General features: G+C 42.7%; 1 protein-coding gene and 1 pseudogene across 2 annotated transcripts in view; both read right to left on the bottom strand.

Moving 5' to 3' along the window:
• Window positions 1-6,676, bottom strand: part of PLPP1 (phospholipid phosphatase 1) — a 110,137-nt gene extending 103,461 nt beyond the window's left edge. The window contains exon 1 of one of the 2 annotated variants that reach the window (XM_517759.8): window positions 6,131-6,676. In XM_517759.8, coding sequence (XP_517759.2) covers window positions 6,131-6,188 — 58 coding nt within the window. In that variant the 5' untranslated portion in view covers window positions 6,189-6,676. The remainder of the gene's footprint in view (window positions 1-6,130) is intronic. The other variant, XM_001146001.7, reaches the window with a different exon arrangement.
• On the bottom strand, window positions 1,606-4,960 carry LOC104006445 (E3 ubiquitin-protein ligase RNF138-like; annotated as a pseudogene).
• Window positions 6,677-20,379: the final 13,703 nt, after the last annotated feature.

Here is a 20,379-nt window from a genome sequence, read left to right as displayed (position 1 = left end):
TAGGGCAGGGATTATCTTATTCATCTTTGTATCCCTAGAACCTAACACGGTACTGGCCACGAAGCTAGCCTTCAATCAATATGCATTGAATAAATTAATGGACTCAGTGTCCATTAATCGACAGCCTAATGCCATAGTGGCTAAAATCTGAAATGACCCTTAGCAATTAAACACTAATAAGTTGTATTCAGGATATGGTTTAATACACTGGGCTAAAACATCGCGCCTTTTCCAAAATTAACATTTTTATTAAACCAAGTTAAAAAAATGTTCAGTGTAGAACAAAACCAAAATATACCTTTTTATACAATATATGTATATATTAGTAGAAAACTACTGAGATTCTCTTTTATGTTCTTTTAGTTATTTTAAAGAAAGCATAAACAATGTATATTAGTATGGAATGTCAGTGAATCCACTCTTAGTCCTTTATTCTGTGATTTGGGCCTTCTACAAAATATGATTCTCACTAATGAATACTAAGAACATACCCAATTTTGACTAAAAAGTAGTGAAACAGTGGTTGGTAGAATCTTTCTCACTATATCACGGTCACACATTATATCTGAGAATAAGAAATGAGCACCATACAAACAGGTAATTGTGTGTGTGTGTAAACTCAATTTCTAAGGTGTAATAGCAGCCAACTAGATCACTTAGCACTGTGACTATCACTTTTTAAAAATCTGGTTATATACAAAATTTTAACAAATCAGATAAACACTTCAACCCCCTATTGCTTGTCCATTTAAAAAATCCTTATAGAAACTCTTATATATAACCTGACAAACTGCATACACACATACCTGTATATATACACACAAAAGTATATATATATATACATATACATCTTTAGCTTTGAATAAATTTCTAAACTGAGATGAAGCCAAACCTCTCATTTATATCTTCTAGAATACAGTATCACCATCTGAAAGTTTCTAATAAGAGTTTCAACTTAGTTAATCAGAAATACTGGCTACTGAAAATTCTGAGGCCAAAGAGCTGCTATTCAGCTTAGTATATTCTAGGCTTACAAATCAGTCAAAGACTGAAATTACCAAATGCCCATGAAAGAAATAAATTTTTCTCTTTGTATTTCCTTCTAATAACAAAAAGAAAATATCTTTACAACAAGCTTTCACTTTTTAAAGAATTAAAATTATTACTAGTCTTCAAAAATAGTAAATGTTATATAAATACAATTTTCTTATAGTTGAATTTTTCAGCTAGAATCTGCATTTTAAAAATTTCCTTTGGATTTTTCCATTTAGCACTTCAAGTTTCTATTCTGCAACTCTAATAACTGGCTCAGATTTGTTAGATTATATCAATCACATCGTTCAAAATTTGCTACTGTGTGTTAAATGTGTACAATAATAAAGTAAATGGGAGGAATGTACCAAATTTCAAAAGCAACATAATGAAAAATTCAAGAATATTTAATATTACAAAAAGATAAAGTACAACAGGGATTCTCTTTCACCATTACATTAGTGAAACATCTTTTTTACGCTTTTAAAGCTAATGTCATAACTTTCATTTTTTAACTTACCAAGAGGACGAAGTTTTTAGAAGCCCTACCTTTATTTTCAATCAAAAACTAAAATGACTGAATTACTTTTATTAATATACACATCAAGTTACTGAAAACGGTGACTTCATGTAGTTTCCCCCTTAAAGATGGCACTTGCAGGTACAAAGATGCAGAGATGTCTACAGCCTTCAGATGTTTACTTGAGAAGATTCTTCAACAGCAGTTTGACATTGGGTTTCTTCATCTAGCTGAAGATTCACAAATTCTCCATAATCAAACTGATGTCTCTGATTTAGATGACTAACGAAATTTCTGGTAATCTGGCTAGGATCTCCCCAAGGAAGAGACACACAAATAGGACATGTCACAGGAAGTATCTGAAATAGGTGATTACTGTTAGAGTGATCCAGTAAACGCTCTTTGGTAAAATCTGATTCTTGACACAGGGGACACTTAAAAGTAGGATGACCAGAAGAACTTGTATTTTTTGGTAAGTTTCTGTGTTATCAGATGTGGATGTTTCACTCCTATTGCTGTTCCCTACTGAATCTTGAGAGATCTGAAAGTTTGGAATGATAGAAGAAACATCATATTCATCCTGATACTTCTTACAAGATTTGTAATGATGTCTCATGCGATAGAACTTAATCTGTTTTGCACAGCATCTACAGCTACCAGAAAACTTCCTCATTATATTTTCAAGGTCTAAGGCCCGTTCAGGGCATGCTCTCTCTCTTCTAGTCACATTTCCATGACACAGGGGACAATGTGCTCCGCTTTCCCTCATTGCAGTCAGGAAACATTTTCTACAGAAAACGTGCTGACAGGCCGCGGTCCGCACGGGCGTTTTGAGCACCTCCTGACAGACGGGGCAGTAGAAATCATCTTTGGTGTAGGATGTGGCCGCGGAGAGGTCCTCAGCCATGGCGGGGGATGGGGGAACAAGGCGATGGTGACAGCGGCAGCGGCCGAGGTGACGGTGACGGCCCGGGGCTCGATGCCCTACAACAACATCGCGCCTTTCATACCAGCCTACCACCATTCTCTGTAGAGCTTTTCTCATGCGCTCAGATAATGTATATGGCCTGTTCTATAGTCACAGAACCAGTCATAAAAAGAGCCAAAGACAGATGGCAAGACTATGTTCCATTTCAGAAAGGAATCAAATATACATTATCTCTCAAAATTCTCATTCTTTTTCCAAGAATTTACCATATCCACTTGAGGAACTAACACACATTACTTCTCAAAATTCTCCTTCTTTTTCCAAGGATTTATCAGATCCACTTAAGGAACTAATAATTCGAACGTGTATATAGAGGAAGTCGTGTTTCACACTGATGATAAAGATGACATACGGACAGAAACATATACACACACACACACTCACACAGGCATGTTTAATGATCACTTCAACACACATCACCCACAGTAAAATTATAAAGTAGTTGTATAACAGGTTGACGTAACATCATCATATTAAAATGGCTATACTGTATGATGTTGAGGTGGTCATTAACAGAATCTGGAATGTATCCACATTATAATTATGAACCACTTTCACAAAACCCTGCACTTACGAAGTGCTTAATCATCTTTTTGTTCTAACAGTCAATTCTTACCTGTGGATTCCTCACAGAAAAAGGAAATTTATGCCAGGTTGAAAACTCTCTTGAAGCTACCATGATTTTAGGCTACCAATCTCCTGCTGTCAGTAAAATGAATACAAATCAAATTTAATATAAAAGACTCCACCAGAAAGGCGCATTTGCTATATAACACGTGTCTTCCAAAAGTAAGCGTGAAAAAGTTTTGTATCTCCTGCACCACTGGTCTCCTTCACTGCTGTTTGCAATGGACAGTTGATGTTGTTAAATGTAATGTAATCTTACATTTTTAAAAGTCAGTAAAATAGGTCACTTTCTATTTAGGAAAAGGGAATTCTGAGCTTATAGTGATAATATACTGAATTACTTTAAAAGAAATGCCAGTAATACCAAAACATAATGTTGTAAATAGATTAAATGCCTTTTCCTAAAACAAGTCCTCAAAGCTTTCTCCAAAACCACCAAAAACACAATTTTATCTTATTGACAGCTATTGTACTCCTGCAACTGTCAGGTCAATGTAGCAATGAAATTAACCTTTATAGGATAATTATGTGATGTTTGTATCATGTTAAAACTACAGGCTACAACAACCCATAATTTATAAAATTGTACTGCATGTCAGTTCCTCCATTATATGTGATTTTTTTTTAATTGCAGATCTACCATATGGCTTTGTGTTTAATACCATTAGCTTCAGCTACCTCAGAGCAGTATTATGTTTCAGCCATTCTAATCACTGTTTGGCCCATAGAAAAAAAAATATGTTGTTTTACAAATTGATCGAACTCCCACAGTAGGAAAAGACGAAGATGATATGTAATTCTGATAGTGCACAATATGTGGCAATGATAGGATAATATTCAATACATTAGAAATATATTTTTTTCTGATCGAACATTTTCCTCTCCTTTCACTAAAATATAAACAAAGTTTAACAAAGTTCCAATGACATCAAGTATAAGTTAAAATATATTTTTTAATGTAACATTTCTATGAAAGGTAATTTTTTGTTGCAAATAAATTTGAAAACATTTAATTATTAATAAGTCCCGACATCTGAAAGGACTGTGTTTTTATAAAGACAGTGTTCAGTTGGGCGCGGTGGTTGACGCCTGTAATCCCAGCACTTTGGGAGGCCAAGGCGGGTGGATCACAAGGTCAAGAGTTCAAGGCCAGCCTGGCCAAGACGGTGAAACCCCGTCTCTACTAAAAATACGAAAGTTAGCCAGGCACGGTGGTATGTGCTTGTAATCCCAGCTACTCAGGAGGCTGAGGCAGAGAACTGCTTGAACCCGGGAAGCGGAGGTTGCAGTGAGCCAAGATCGCGCCACTGCACTCCAGCCTGGGCGACAGAGCAAGACAGTCTCCAAAAAAAAAAAAAAAAGGCAATGTTCCAAAATTGTGTTCCACTTTCCTAAACTTAATTCCTAAAACTCACTGTGGACCTAAACAGGAAGTGTCTTGGGAAACAACAAAGATGCTTCATATTAACAGGTAACAAAATGCAGTTTTAGGGCCCAGCGCTGTGGCTCACACCTGTAATCCCAATACTCTGGGAGGCTGAGACAGGCGGATCACCTGAGGTCAGGAGTTCGAGACCAGCCTGGCCAACATGGAGAAACCCTGTCTCTACTAAAAACAGAAAAATTAGCCGGGCATGGTGGCGGTGCCTGTAATCCCAGCTACTAGAGAAGCCAAGACAGGATAATCACTTGAACCCAGGAGGCAGAGGCTGCAGTGAGCCGAGATCCCGCCACTGCACTCCAGCCTGGGTGACAGAGAGAGACTGTATCCAAAAAAAAAAAAAAAAAAGATAACAAAATGGAATTTTTCCTTACAACAACAACAAAACCTGGTAACAGAATTTATAAGAATTCCACAAGATTGCAAGGGCCTAAATGACCCGGTTGGAAACTGGAGAGTGGAATAACTAGGAACTAGTGGATTAAAACCGAGGGAATCTCCTGTCACTGAGAAACAATTATGCAGACTTTCATCCAGGTGGCTAAAGCCACAGATCTCCCACCCTGAGAACTTGCCAATACTACTACTATTCTGATTACTTCAACATCAGTAGGACTATCCAAACCTCCAGCAGCTCTTGCTTTGTTTTTGTTTATTCCATCATATATAAATAGTTCACAGCATAACTGCCTTATACAATACATAAAAAGTGAAAGCTACTCCTTCCAACGCCCATCCCTTATCCAAATGATTCCAGTTCTTTCTCCTCAAAAGAAAGGAGTAACTGGCAACCAGAAGCCTCATAACTGAACTCTTCCAATCAGGAAGACAATGCGAAATCTGCTGCAGCCAAAGAATGTCTACTGCTCCTTGAGACACTGTCACAAGAGATGGAAAGCTACACCATGGCAAGGTCTGGGCAGACAAGGAAACAGGTCTGGGGCACCGCGTCCTCCCCGACCCCCAAAACTTCTTTAGACCTATACGCAAAAACTTGGCGTGCTCATCCCTACTTGCAACCTGACAATTTACAACCTGGCACACCTTCTAATTAGGAACTAGTTCTAGCCTTTTATAGCCGAAATATTAAAGTGCTTCTCACGATAAATCAGGCACTGGCGCCTGCTACTGAGAATCCCCTGTGCATCAAACCTCCAGTTTCACTACTGAGATGGGCCAGTGACCAGGCTCCTCTACCGTACAGAGAGGAGGAGCCCACCCTGCTCTGCTAGAGTGGAACTGCAAACAGAGGACAGGAGCAAGGCATGGAGCGCACAGGCGTGAACAGCGTCCAAGCAGGGCTGGGCTCAGCGCACCGGCGGGCGACAGACAGCGGCGGGCACGCGGGAGCCGGGGTGCAGGCTGCAAAGCGGGGTCCCTCGGCTGCAGAAGCCGCCCCCGTGTGTCGCCCCACAGCGGCGCACGCGTCAGGCAACACACCTCCGCTGCCCGTCGCGGCTCTGCGCTAAAGCCCTCCCGGGACAGCCGCACACGCCCCTCGCGCCCGGCGGCGCGTACGTACCCAGCAACACGCAGAGCACATCGAGGGCCACGTACGGCAGCCGCGTCTTGTCAAACATGGTCTCTGCCCGGGCTGCCCGGCAAGGGCGATGGACTGAGCTGCGGGACGGCGGCCGAGGCCCTCGATTCTCGAGCCCGGGCCGGGGCTGGCGACGGCCCCGAGCTACGGCCCCTCCCAGCCGGAGGAGAAGAGCAGCCGAGGGCGGGCTGAGACCGGGCGGCGCTCCCACCGCCAGCAATGGCGCCCGGGGCCCTCCCCTCACAGCCCCCGCGAACACTCGGTTAGTGCCGAGGCGCTCGTGTGCCAGCCGCGGCAGCTCTGTAGCCTCAGGACCTCCTCGGCCGGCACGGCCTGCCCCGATTGCTCCCCGTCCGGATCCCGGCGCCCTCTCCCACAGGCGGGGCGTCCAGACTCTCGCTTTAAGGATGGGGACCGGCAGGGAGGAGGAACGCGGGGTCCAGCCCCTCCCGCTGGGCAGCGCAAGACCGGGCGGCGCGCGGCCTCGCGGGCGGGGGGAGTGCAGCAGGGGCGGGGCCGGGGAAACCCCAGGCCGCGGCGGTCAGCCAATCAGCGCCGTCGGCCTCATCCCTCCCGACCTGCGGCATCCGCCCAGAAGTGCGGCTCTCCGCAGCCGGGCGGGGCGTGGGGGCGGCTCCCGTTCCGATCCAGGGGGCTTTGCTCTGGACCGCAATTGCTCAGGTGGTCTCCGAACTCGGCCTCGGTACCCCCACTAGGCATTGCTGCTTTCAGAGAGCTAGGCTCCCTACCCAACGATCCTAGAGCACCGGCTGCCTGCCACTCCCCACCCCTTCCATGGGAATGAGGTAATAAACAGGTCAGATTGTTACCACTGAGTTTAAGGGGGGAAAAGAGGTCAGAGTAGGCAGGAACAGAGATGCTCTCCTTTAGTTTGGTACTTCTGAGCCCTTTCTCACTTAGGCCTCAACGTTGACCTCCCTGTGTCCTGGCTGAGCCCAAATGTTAGCAAGAAGCATGCTATCGATACCTGATCACCGTTGAATTCTTGATATTTAATATCGGATTAGATTCCTTATATTACACCTTTGTTGTAGAAGCCCTTGACCTGCCTTGAGCCAGAATCCCTCTACCCTTGATGTCTCCTCTTAGTAATTTTCCATCCACCGTCACCTCCCTCACAGACACGGTGCCTGTTCCTTGGCTATAAATCCCCTGCTGTCTTTGCTGTATTCTGAGTTGAGCTCAATTTCTCTCTCCTGTTCCAATAGTCATGACCCTTATTGTAATAATCTTGAATAAATTATTCATGTGTTTGACAAGTGTCAGGATAATTTTCTTTAACAGCAGCAAGCACTCCCCCTGCCCCATTCCCAGGAGGACCCTAGCCCACATTTAGTAATCTCAGTTTCCTAATATGTAAAATGGGGATTTTTTGAATAAATACCTGATACTCAGACATCACAAGTACTTTGAATTTATTGTGACCTTGCAATCTGAGGCCCTTGTAACTCTGGAAGTAAAGAAAGCCACATGATAAACAATGGCCCATCTTTCTCAGGTGTAAATTGCTTAAAGCTTTTACAGCTTTAAGCTGCCCAGTGTTCCAGTCTGGAGGAAGAAGTGAAACCCAGAAAAGATTATATGAAAGTGGCTTTATCTAGAGTTAAACCGTCTACAGATGTTAATGATTGGTATATTTTCTCTTTAAATATGTAAAACACAAATCACAAAATGTGCCTACTACTTCTTCGACTTTTCCTGCAAAGCACTCATAAAGCCAATGGAAAGATAACATTAAACACAGAGTCTGGAGATATAGCCCCAAGTAAGCTCTCAAAAACAAAAAGTACATTTGAAGAAAGATGTTTTTCTTTAAAACGAATGCGAATGTTTTATTTTGCCTCTTGTTTAAATAGCCATAAAAGCTTTAAGCAATTTACACCTGAGAAAAATGTGCCATTGTTTATCATGTGGCTTTCTTTACTCCCAGAGTTACAAGGGCCTCAGATTGCAAGGTCACAATAAATTCAAAGTACTTGTGATGTCTGAGTATTAGGTATTTATTCAAAAAACATTTGTTGAGCACCTATTGTGTTACAGTCTAGTCTCAGTGTCTTAAACAGCTTTTGAAATATTTACCTTTTAAAAGTAATTTTTAAAAACATTTACTTTTTAATATTTTTTTATTTTTACTTTTTGTGGGTACATAATAGGTGTATATATTTTGGGGTACATGAGATGTTTTGATACACGTATGCAATGTAATAATTACATCATGGAAAATGAGGTATCCATCCTCTCAAGCATTTATCCTTTGTATTACAAACAATTCAATTATACTCTTTTAGTTATTTTAAAATGTACAATTTAATTATTAACTATAGTGACCCTGTTGTACTATCAAGTACTAGATCTTATTCTTTCTATTTAAAAAAAAAAATTTACTCTTAAAGTGCGTTTTCAAAAATAAGCATTCAAAAAAACCTTACTGATTAGTGATTTTTTTGTTTATTCACACATTCATTAATTCAACATTTATTGAGCCCCTAATGGATACCTGGTACACATCTGTGAAGAAGCTAAAATAAACAAGAGAAGTTCTCTGCCCACAAGGGGAATCCTGAGGCCCACTTAGAAAGCATGTGATTAGGGCCGAGCTCGGTGGCTAACGCCTGTAATCCCAGCACTTTTGGAGGCCGAGGCGGGTGGATTACGAGGTCAAGAGATCGAGACCATCCTGGCCAACATGGTGAAACTCCGTCTCTACTAAAAATACAAAAATTAGCTGGGCATGGTGGCACGTGCCTGTAGTCCCAGCTACATGGAGGCTGAGGCAAGAGAATCGCTGGAATCCAGGAAGCGGAGGTTGCAGTGAGCCGGGATCATGCCACTGCACTCTAGCCAGCCTGGCAACAGAGCTAGACTCTGTCTCAAATAAATAAATAAATAAATAAATAAATAAAATAGATTAATAAACCAAAGCCCATTAAAATGCATTGTCATTTCCTGTTATTTTAAATGGGACTTGTGCCATGTGCAGATTATAAGCAATTAATAAGGCCAGGCACGGTGGCTCACTCCTGTAATCCTAGCAATATTTGGGAGGCTCAGGCAGTCGGATCACTTGAGGTCAGGAGTTTGAAACCAGCCTGGCCAACATGATGAAACCCTGTCTCTATGAAAAATACCAAAAAGTAGGCTGGGCGCTGTGGCTCGCGCCTGTAATCCCAGCATTTTGGGAGGCCGAGGCAGGCAGATCACCTGAGGTGGGAGTTCGAGACCAGCCTGACCAACATAGAGAAACCCTGTCTCTAATAAAAATGCAAAGATTAGCCAGGCCTGGTGGCACATGCCTGTAATCCCAGCTATTTGAGAGGCTGAGGCAGGAAAATCACTTGAACCCGGGAGGCAGAGGTTGCGGTAAGCCAAGATTGCGCCATTGCACTCCAGCCTGGGCAACAAGAGTGAAACTCCATCTCAAAAAAAAAAAAAAGGAAAATACAAAAAAGTTAGCCAGGCATGGTGGCAGGCACCTGTAATCCCAGCTACTCGGGAGGCTGAGGCAGGAGAATCGCTTGAACCCAGAAGGCGGAGGTTGCAGTGAGCCAAGATTGCGCCACTGCATTCCAGCCTGGGTGACAGAGGGAGACTCTGTCTCAAAAAAAAAAAAAAAAAAAGCAATTAATAAGCCCTTATTTGTGGAAAGAATGACTATGATACATCATTTTGTTTTGGAATGGGGAGCTTTCATTCCTTTTTGGGGGGATTTTTTGTTTGATTGTTTTGGTTTGTTGTCATAATTGGATTCTGGTGTGATCATTGGAATTGAGAATGAGTTAAATAACTTTGAAATGGTGATGAAAATAATTAAAAAAGGAAACACGAATTAAATGGTAACACCATTAATACCCCCGGGGGAGGGGGGCAGCTATGAGTGTGTCCCTGGACTGAACATGAAACCTCAGAGGTGAGAGCACTGACTCCATTTCTCTGGAGTTTGTGCATCCCGGAAAAAAATACTTTAAAAAAATAAAGAAAGAAACCTCAGAGGCTTGCATAAATGCTTAACAAAGTTTGTCCTTGGGCCAAATTTTTCTCCCTGTAATACAGGCATCAAACAAAAGCAAAGTAGGGTGGGCTTCCAAAGAACAGTCCTGAAGCTCCCTGAAGAAGAAAGAAGCTAATTTCCTCTCTTCTGTCATTACTAAACTTCTTGAAAAGGAATCTGCAATTTACATGCTGCATTTCCACTTTCTCTTTCGATACCTCTGCATGCTCAATTCTGTCCCCGCTCCTCTACTTGCACTGCTCTTTAGCATAATATTATTGGTAAGTCTCCCTCTCTCCATTCTAACAGCACTTACTGTCTCAGCAACTTATTTATTTCAAAAAGTGTCTGCAAAGTAATAAGACTCAATTCCCGGGCCGCCATCCCATCTAGGAAGTGAGGAGCGTCTCTGCCCGGCCGCCCATCGTCTGAGATGCGGGGAGCGCCTCTGCCCCGCCGCCCCGTCTGGGATGTGAGGAGCGCCTCTACCCGGCCGCGACCCCGTCTGGGAGGTGAGGAGCGTCTCTGCCCAGCCGCCCCGTCTGAGAAGTGAGGAGACCCTCTGCCTGGCAACCGCCCCATATGAGAAGTGAGGAGCCCCTCCGCCCGGCGGCCACCCCGTCTGGGAAGTGAGGAGCGTCTCTGCCCGGCAGCCACCCCGTCCGGGAGGGAGGTGGGGGGATCAGCCCCCCGCCCGGCCAGCCGCCCCGTCCGGGAGGGAGGTGGGGGTGTCAGCCCCCCGCCCGGCCAGCCGCCCCGTCCGGGAGGGAGGTGGGGGGTTCAGCCCCCCGCCCGGCCAGCCGCCCCGTCCGGGAGGGAGGTGGGGGTGTCAGCCCCCCGCCCGGCCAGCCGCCCCGTCCGGGAGGGAGGTGGGGGAGTCAGCCCCCCGCCTGGCCAGCCGCCCGGTCCGGGAGGTGAGGGGCACCTCTGCCCGGCCGCCCCTACTGGGAAGTGAGGAGCCCCTCTGCCCAGCCACCACCCCATCTGGGAGGTGTACCCAACAGCTCATTGAGAACGGGCCATGATGACAATGGCGGTTTTGTGGAATAGAAAGGGGGGAAAGGCGGGGAAAGGATTGAGAAATCGGATGGTTGCCATGTCTGTGTAGAAAGAGGTAGACACGGGAGACTTTTCATTTTGTTCTGTACTAAGAAAAATTCTTCTGCCTTGTGATCCTGTTGATCGGTGACCCTACCCCCAACCCTGTGCTCTCTGAAACATGTGCTGTGTCCACTCAGGGTTAAATGGATTAAGGGTGGTGCAAGATGTGCTTTGTTAAACAGATGCTTGAAGGCAGCATGCTCGTTAAGAGTCATCACCACTCCCTAATCTCAAGTACCCAGGGACACAAACACTGCGGAAGGCCGCAGGGTCCTCTGCATAGGAAAACCAGAGACCTTTGTTCACTTGTTTATCTGCTGACCCTCCCTCCACTATTGTCCTATGACCCTGCCAAATCCCCCTCTGTGAGAAACACCCAAGAATGATCAATAAAAAAAAATAAAAATAAAATTAAAAAAAAGACTCAATTCCCTTAGGATATTTGTGTTTCCATGTGTTTTTGTTCTTTCTCCCCAAATTGACTGAAGCAAATACAGTTTCTATTATACTCAAATAGCACTGTAAAACTAAAATAACTAAAAATGTCGATGTCTGGTTCCCCAGTACATGTGCTCCAAAAAGAAAATTTCACAGGATGGTGTATTTTAATCCTTTTTACACTTTTTGTCAAAGCCATTTGCTTCATACCTTATTAAAGTTTTTAATCGGCCGACCACAGTGGCTCACGCCTGTAATCCCAATACTTTGGGAGGCCGAGGCGGGCCAAGATGGTGAAACCCCATCTCTACCAAAAATACAAAAATTAGCGGATGTGGTGGCACACGCCTGTAATCCCAGCTACTTGGGAAGCTGAGGCAGGAGAATCACTTGAACTCGGGAGACGGAGGTTGCAGTGAGCCGAGGTGGTGCCACTGCACTCCAGCCTGGGTGACAAAGCGAGACTCCATCTCAAAAAATAAATAAATAAAAATAAAAATAAAATAAAAATTTTAATCATGTAATGTTTGATACATAAATATATAACATATAAATAAGTTATGAAAGGCCAGGCATGGTGGCTCACGCCTGTAATCCCAGCACTGTGGGAGGCCGAGGCAGGCAGATCATTTGAGGTCAGGAGTTCGAGAGCAGCCTGAGCAACCTGGTGAAACCCCGTCTCTACTAAAAATACAAAAATTAGCTGGGCATGGTGGCACATACCTGTAGTCCCAGTTACTGGGGAGGCTGAGGCAGGAGAATCGCTTGAACCCAGGAGGCAGAGGTTGCAATGAGCCAAGATCGTGCCACTGCACTCCAGACTGGGTGACAGAGCGAGACTCCGTCTCAAAAAAACAAATAAATAATAATAAGTTATGAGGCATAATAAAATGGGCAACTATGAATCTACAATTCTATTCAACTGAACACCTGGATCATTGCAGAATCTTTGAAAGCACCTGAATTCTATATTTACCTTTCCCTAGCTTTGTTTTTTCCATATCGTTTAACCACGTGCATATGTATCTCTAAAAATATATATTGTTTCACTTGCTTGTTTTTTAGCTTTTAAAAATATTATGCCGTAGATTTAATCTTCTATCCTTGATATTTTTTCACTCAATTATATTTCTTACATTCATTCATGCTGCTGCAATAGTAGGTCTGTCATATGAATACATCATTTTATTCATTCTTCTGACAATAGTCATCGGGGTTTTCATTTATGCAAATAATGCTTGCTGCAGGCATTTGTGTACATGTCTCTTGTGTGGAATTACTAGCTGCATTATGTAGTATGTCCACATTCAACTTCATGAGATAATCTCAGATTGTTTTACTAAATGGTTATACCATTTCATCCACACCCCCACTAGTGGTGGATGAAACTCCACATTCTCATCAATGCAATATTCTGAGACTTCTTAACTTTTGCTAATTTAGTAGGTATAAATGTGTATCTCAATGTAGCCTTAATTTGCATTTCCCTGGTCACTAATGTGGTTGGATGTCTTTCCCTAAATGTATTCACCAAAAATGTTTCCTCTTCTATTAACTGCCTCTTCATGTCTTTTGCCATTTTTCTGTTGTGTTTTCTTTTTTTTTTTCATTTTTCTATTGTTTTCTATTGTATATCTTATTCTTATTTAATTGTGGAAGTTATTCATATACTCTTCATAATAATTCTTTGTGTGGTAAATTTTTTCTCCGAGTATGTGGCTTGTCATTTCACTTCCTTTATTAGCAGCTGTGTGATAGAGTTCTTGTAAATGTAATGTAAGCAGATATCTACTGGCAGGTTTCTTTAACGTTTTTGCTTTCCTGACCAAAGGAAAAGGCTGAATTCCCTTCCCTTCCTTTCTACCTTCTTTGAACATGGACCTGATATCTAGAGCTACAGCAGCCATCTTTTGATTATGAGGGACAGACCAAGAAATGCAGTGTCACTGGTCTTTATAATGTTGAGCTCTACTAAAAATAACCAGCAACTGGTTGCCTCCAGATTTCTTCTTATGTGAGAAAAAAATAATAATAATATGTTTAAGCCTAAAATATTCACAACAAATACAAGGCTCAAGAGAACTTTGATTGGTATTTCTGAGAAATTTCATGTCATTATTCTAAGAAAACCTTTTACTTGAACTAATTTAATTGAATTTCTGGTCCTTGAAACTTCAAAGCCCTGAATAAAACAATTTGAGTCAATAGAAAAGGGTGCTGAGGAAGAATAAACTTTGAAGATTGAGCAATGGTTAAAGCATAAAGGAGGCAAAACAAGTGGCTTTTTTGAAGTCTTTGAGTAGGAAAGGCTGTGAAACTCACATTGGGGATTAGCGGAAGATAAGATTGGTTCTAGAAGGTAGGTTATAACAATTTGTAACTAAAAAGTACAGCTGGGGTAAAGAAAAATCACTCAAAGTAGGTAGAGACATACTAACAACAGTCATTTAAAATAAGTACTCTGGTAGTGAAAAGAAGTCATAGTCTCTGCAGAGGACTCTAAATAAAGGTGGGTAAACTTTATCTTGCAAATCAGATTATCTAGATTCTGGTCTTTTTTCATGTATATATCCATTTTATTTCCTATCTTTCCTAAAGGTATTTATGGCTTCCAGTCCTTTTTCAGCTTTGCTACAGAGTATTAAAAGGGGAAAGTCTTCTGTTAACACTTGAGCCAATTCCCAAGTGTGAGGTGTTTAGTTACAATCTTTAGTGAAAACCCATGAAAAGGAGATGAGTGTGTATCTAGGATCTGATTTGGGGCCCTGTGGATGGGCAACCCAGCTCCAGAAAGATACTTTCCTTCCACCAATCTCTCCTTCCGTGTCAAGGTTGGAGGGCCTGGATTCTATGTTGTTGTTTTTTAGGAAGTCAGTGTTTTCTAAAAAAGGTTCTAGTAATGAGCAAATAAAAAAAATAGGTGCAATTGCCTAGCAAATGTCTGACATATGCTGACACACAATGCATGTTTTTTCAAAAACAAAGATTTCTGCGGATCCATATCCGTTGTTTCTGCTTCCCTACCACCCACTCAACCCACTACCTACCATGGTTCCTTAATCTACCAAAGAAACAGTGATGATTTGTCATGACTTGTTCTTAATAACTCCACACACACCTGGCCCTGGTGATCACCAGTTCCTTTCTGTAGGATGCTCACAAGTATTTCTTTTTTTCTTTTTCTTTATCTTTTTTTTTTTTTTTTTTTGACGGAGTCTCACTATGTCACCCAGGCTGGAGTGCAGTGGCGTGATCTCTGCTCACTGCAACCTCTGCCTCCCGGGTTCAAGCGATTCTCTTGCCTCAGCCTCCCGAGTAGCTGGGACTACAGGTGCCTGCCACCATGGCTGGCTAATTTTTGTATTTTTAGTAGAGGTGGGGTTTCACCAAATTGGCCAGGCTGGTCTCGAACTCCTGACCTTGTGATCTGCCACCTTGGCCTCCCAAAGTGCTGGGATTACAGGTGTGGGCCACCGCGCCTGGCCCACAAATATCTCTTTTAACAATCTCTTTAAAAATCTATCACCAGAAATATGTAAATTAATTACCTATAAAGTATCTATAATCTTAAAGACATCACATTTTTTTTTTTTAAATCTTGGACAGGCTGGGTACAGTGGCATATACCTCTAGCCCCAGCTACTCAGGAGGCTGAGGTGGGAGGATCACTTGAGCCCAGGAGTTCAAGTCCAGCCTACACAAATAGTGAGACCCTGTCTCTTAAAAAATAAAAATAGGCTAGGCATAGTGGCTCATGCCTGTAATCCCAGCACTTTTGGATGTCGAGGCAGGTGGATTTCTTGAGCCCAGGTGTTCAACACCAGCCCTGGCAACACTGCAAGACCCCTTCTCTAAAAAATTTTCAAAAAAATTAGCTGGGCACAGTGGCATATGCCTGTAGTCCCAGCTACTCAGGAGGCTGAGGTGGGAGGATCAGTTAAGCCCAGGAAATAAGGCTGTAGTGACCCATGATAGCACCACTGCCCTCCAGCCTGGGCCACAGAGCGAGACTCCGTCTCAAATAAAAATTAAAATTATAAATCTTAGGTAGGATTGCCAGGTAGTTATTGGCCTCCAGTCAGAATACACCTGCTCCACCTGTTTTAGAAATCATAATAAAATTTGCCCTTCTTCCATCTTGCAATTCCTCTTCTGCTTACAACCCCATTTGTGCTCTTCTGACATTGCACTTGCCCTTCTCCTAGCACTCATTCTTGGGTTGATCTTTGTGGTTAATGGATCTTCTTCTTTTTTTTTTTTTTTTTTTGAGATGGAGTCTCGCTCTTGTTGCCCAGGCTGGAGTGCAATGGCATGATCTCGGCTCACTGCAACCTCTGCCTCCCAGGTTCAAGCGATTCTCCTGCCTCAGCCTCCCAAGTAGCTGGGATTACAGGTGCCCACCACCACACCTGGCTAATTTTTGTATTTTTAGTAGAGAGGGGGTTTTGCCATGTTGGCCAGGCTGGTCTCAAACTCCTGACCTCAGGTGATCCACCCGCCTGGGCCTCCCAAAGTGCTGGGATTACAGGCGTGAGCCACCGCACCCGGCAAGTTAATGGATCTTCTTAAGTGAGGGGAGCAGACCTTCCTAGTTCCGAGAGTGTACTTGGCAAAATGAAGGCACATGCAGTTAAAAAAAAAAAGTACTGGAATAAATGAATGAATGAGAAAAAGAAAAGTAAAGCAAGAGTTCAGGAAAGAGGCAAGCTGTGCCCCCCTCCCACCTCCTTTTTGTTGTTGTTATTAGCTCTTTTCCCCTCACATGCACTTAAGCTTGTCTGGAGTTAGAAGTGGGGAATGGGGTGGCCAGGCACAGTGGCTCATGCCTGTAATCCCAGCACTTTGGAAGGCCGAGGCAGGTGGATCACCTGAGGTCAGGAGTTCGAGACCAGCCTGCCCAATGTGGCAAAACCACGTATCTACTAAAAATACAAAAAATTAGCCAGTCATGGTGGTGGGCACCTGTAATCCCAGCTACTCAGGAGGTTGAGGCAGGAGAATTGCTTGAACCAGGAGGCAGAGGTTGCAGTGAGCCGAGATCGCGCCACTGCACTCCAGCCTGGGCGACAAGAGCAAAACTCCATCTAAAAAAAAAAGCAAGAAAAAGAAGTGGGGAGTGGGGTTAATTCTGCTGCATTATTCTTACAGATCAATGACGCCCCTTTGTAAGTACTTTTTTGTGTCCTCAACAAGGTGAACTTCTTTTAAAAGTAGGCCTTTCTCCTTTTAAGTGACTGTGTTAAGGAATAATCCTGATGGGACAACAAAGGAATTTTCTAGGGCCACCACACTTTTCTTCTTTATCAAGGTCAGAGTCAGAAATACATTTCTGGGAGCCTCCTAACCCTCAGAGTCACACTTTCCCTTTCAGAGTTTCTCACACAACAAACTTCATTTAGCTCTCCTTTGGACTCTTAAAACTCTGCCTTTGAAAAGTCTGTGACAATGATGCTCAAATATTGCACATCAGAATCATCTTGGGCATTAGTTAAACACAATCCCCCAGCCCCACCCCCAGAGATTCTGATTCAGAAGCTAGGCTGGAATCCAAGCATTATTTGGTAATGATGTTTAACAAATTCCCTCAGGAGATTCTGATGTCCATCAGAATTAGAGAAACTCAGGTATCATCAGCCCACATTTTCACTCCCTTTGAAGAAAGTAATCACTTTCTTCAAAGTAATTACTACACATTAGTTGCAGCAAAACATAGTAATGAAACATCTGGGTTCAGGAATCCAGCTCTTGAATACTCCACTGAATACCCTTGGACAAATTGCTTAGAACTTTCTGTGCACCAGTTTCCTTATTTATTTATTTATTTATTTATTTATTTATTTATTTTATTTTTGAGACAGAGTCTCACTCTGTTGCCCAGGCTGGAGTGCAATTGGCACGATCTCGGCTCACTGCAACCTCTACTTCCTGGGTTCAAGCGAGTCTCCTGCCTCAGTCTCCCCAGTAGCTGGGACTACAGGTGTGTGCCATCACACCCAGCTAATTTTTGTATTTTTGGTAGAGATAGGGTTTCACCGTGTTAGCCAGGTTGGTCTCGAACTCCTGGCCTCAAGTGATCCGCCCGTTATTGGTAAAATGAGAATGACAATAATAGTACCTACCTCATAGGTTTGTTGTGAAGATTAAATGAGCTAATATGTCAAGATCACTCAGCACAATGCCAAGGCATATAGTAGGTGCTCAATAGATGTTGGACATTATTATTCAAAGATTCCTGTCACTTTTGCATGAGAACCAGGTTGATGTCTGTGTCTTATTAACCTTGAGCCTAAGGATAGCGTTCAGAGACCCTGCAAATCCTTTGCAATTGCATATCAATTACATGTTTATGTATTTTGCTATGAACTGGCTCTGTAGCCCTTCCCAGATTCTCAAACAGGGTCTCTGACACCATAGTGTGCTCTAGAGCTTTGCTTCCAAAAATGTGCCCTGGACTAGCAGTGTGTGCATTAACGGAGGCTATTATTAAGAGAAATGCAGACTCTCAGATTCCACTCCAAATCTACTGAATCTAAAACTGCATTTTATTTTATTTTTTATAAGCAGAAAAAAACTTTATTTCTATCAAATTGAAAATTATGAACCTTCCAGCAAGATAATCAAAATAATAATACAATTAACAGGATATCATATACAGATCAGACTAGAGGTTTACATACTTTGAAGCACATACACCAAAATTAAGAGGGCCAGCAACTGTCCCACTGAGGAAAAGCACTCTGACTCATGGCAAACACACAACTTCTGGGAAAATTGAGCTAACATTTCACAGGACAGTACCCCAAAGAGACAGGTCATCATTGGGTTACAGAAATGATCTGAGCTTGAGAAGGATCACAGTAAAATGCCATTGTAGCTCAACAATTTCCCCAGAGATCTGTTCATCTCAAAAACAAGAATATAGGGCTGGGCGCAGTGGCTCATGCCTGTAATCCCAGCACTTTGGGAGGCCAAGGTAGGTGGATCATGAGGTTAGGAGATCAAGACCATCCTGGACAACATGGTGAAATCCTGTCTCTGCTAAAAATACAAAAGTTAGCCAGGCGTGGTGGCGCGCATCTGTAGTCCCAGCTACTCAGCAGGCTGAGGCAGGAGAATCGCTTGAACCCAGGAGGCGGAGGTTGCAGTGAGCTGAGATCGCGTTACTGCACTCCAGCCTGGGTGACAGAGTGAGACTCCATCTCAAAAAACAAAACAAAACAACAACAACAAAACCCCAATAATATATAATATAAAAATCAGTAGTATAAATTCTCATAAAACTAGAAAAGCCCTCTAAGCCCTAATATCCTTGGAGCTTACATAAAGACTGGGTTTTCATTTTTCTTCTCTTTGCTTTTCTTTAAATTAAATATGAAATATTTTGTTATTTAGGACATTTCTGACTTTATAGCCAAAGCTTTAAAATGAAAACAATAATAATTTTATAAAAGGAATTAGACACATATCAACCCTAGGGGGAATCTTCAAGGTGGTCTGCTCCTTTGAAAAGCTTTAAACAGGAAAGCTTTTATTTAAAGAATGACCCTGTGAGGCTGGGCGCGGTGGCTCATGCTTGTAATCCCAGTACTTTGGGAGGCCGAGGTGGGCGGATCACGAGGTCAGGAGATCAAGATCATCCTGGCTAACACGGTAAAACCCCGTCTCTACTGAAAAAAAAAAAATACAAAAAATTAGCTAGGCATGGTGGCGGGCACCTGTAGTCCCGGCTACTTGGGAGGCTAAGGCAGGAGAATGGCGTGAACCCGGGAGGTGGAGCTTGCAGTGGGCTGAGATCACACCACTGCACTCCAGCCTGGGTGACAGAGCGAGACTCCATCTGAAAAAAAAAAAAAAGAATGACCCTGTGCTTCTGGGAATAACCTAATTATTACCACAGGAAGGGATTTCATATCTATGCCATAAAAGAGCACACATTTCCCTATTTAAAGAAGTCTTCATTACCAACTTCTTTTTTTTAAAGACACCAAATAGACCAAGGAGTTACTAAAAATGGAAGGGGATAGTGAGAAAACAAGTCACACTATGAACAGGACTTCACCTTATGAATTGCCTCTCTAGCAAAATCAACTGCAGAAAGGAAAGACATTGTCTGTTAAATGGAAGGTAATAAATGGAATTCTCAGGTGGACAAAAATACCTCCTGACATCCTGTAACCCAGCAGAGTACAGATGAGACACGCCCTCTGTAGATACAGTGTGCAACTACCAGTGTGACTCCCTGAGTGCCCGTTTCCTGTCTCTGCCTCTAAGCACCAAAAGCAAATATTCCAGGCTGAAGCAAATGTGTTGTTTTATCTGTTAATGAGAATAGGAAGCTCAAATTAGGGAAAGATACAAAAAAAAGGCCCTTTGAATTTCCTGATTAATCGCTATTGGTACATAAAAATACGTTTAAATAAACAGGATTATTTCCATTTATAATACAAGGAGGCAAGTTAATTGAGATTATTACATAGGTAATTGATGAAGATTTGATTAGCCAATACATGTAATGTGCCTAACATGGAGTAGACAAACAGTAACTACTGCCTATACCATAACACATTTGGAAATATGCGGTATTTATTATTTGAAAAAAGACCTCCAGCAGGCTTAAACACTTTGGAAGAAAAGCTAATGTCAAATACTGAACTCAGGTTCCAGTGAACTAAATTTTATAAAA

This window comes from Pan troglodytes, chromosome 4 (assembly GCF_028858775.2).
Source record: "Pan troglodytes isolate AG18354 chromosome 4, NHGRI_mPanTro3-v2.0_pri, whole genome shotgun sequence".
NCBI lineage: Eukaryota > Metazoa > Chordata > Mammalia > Primates > Hominidae > Pan > Pan troglodytes.
This window is presented reverse-complemented; position numbering and strand designations above follow the sequence as displayed.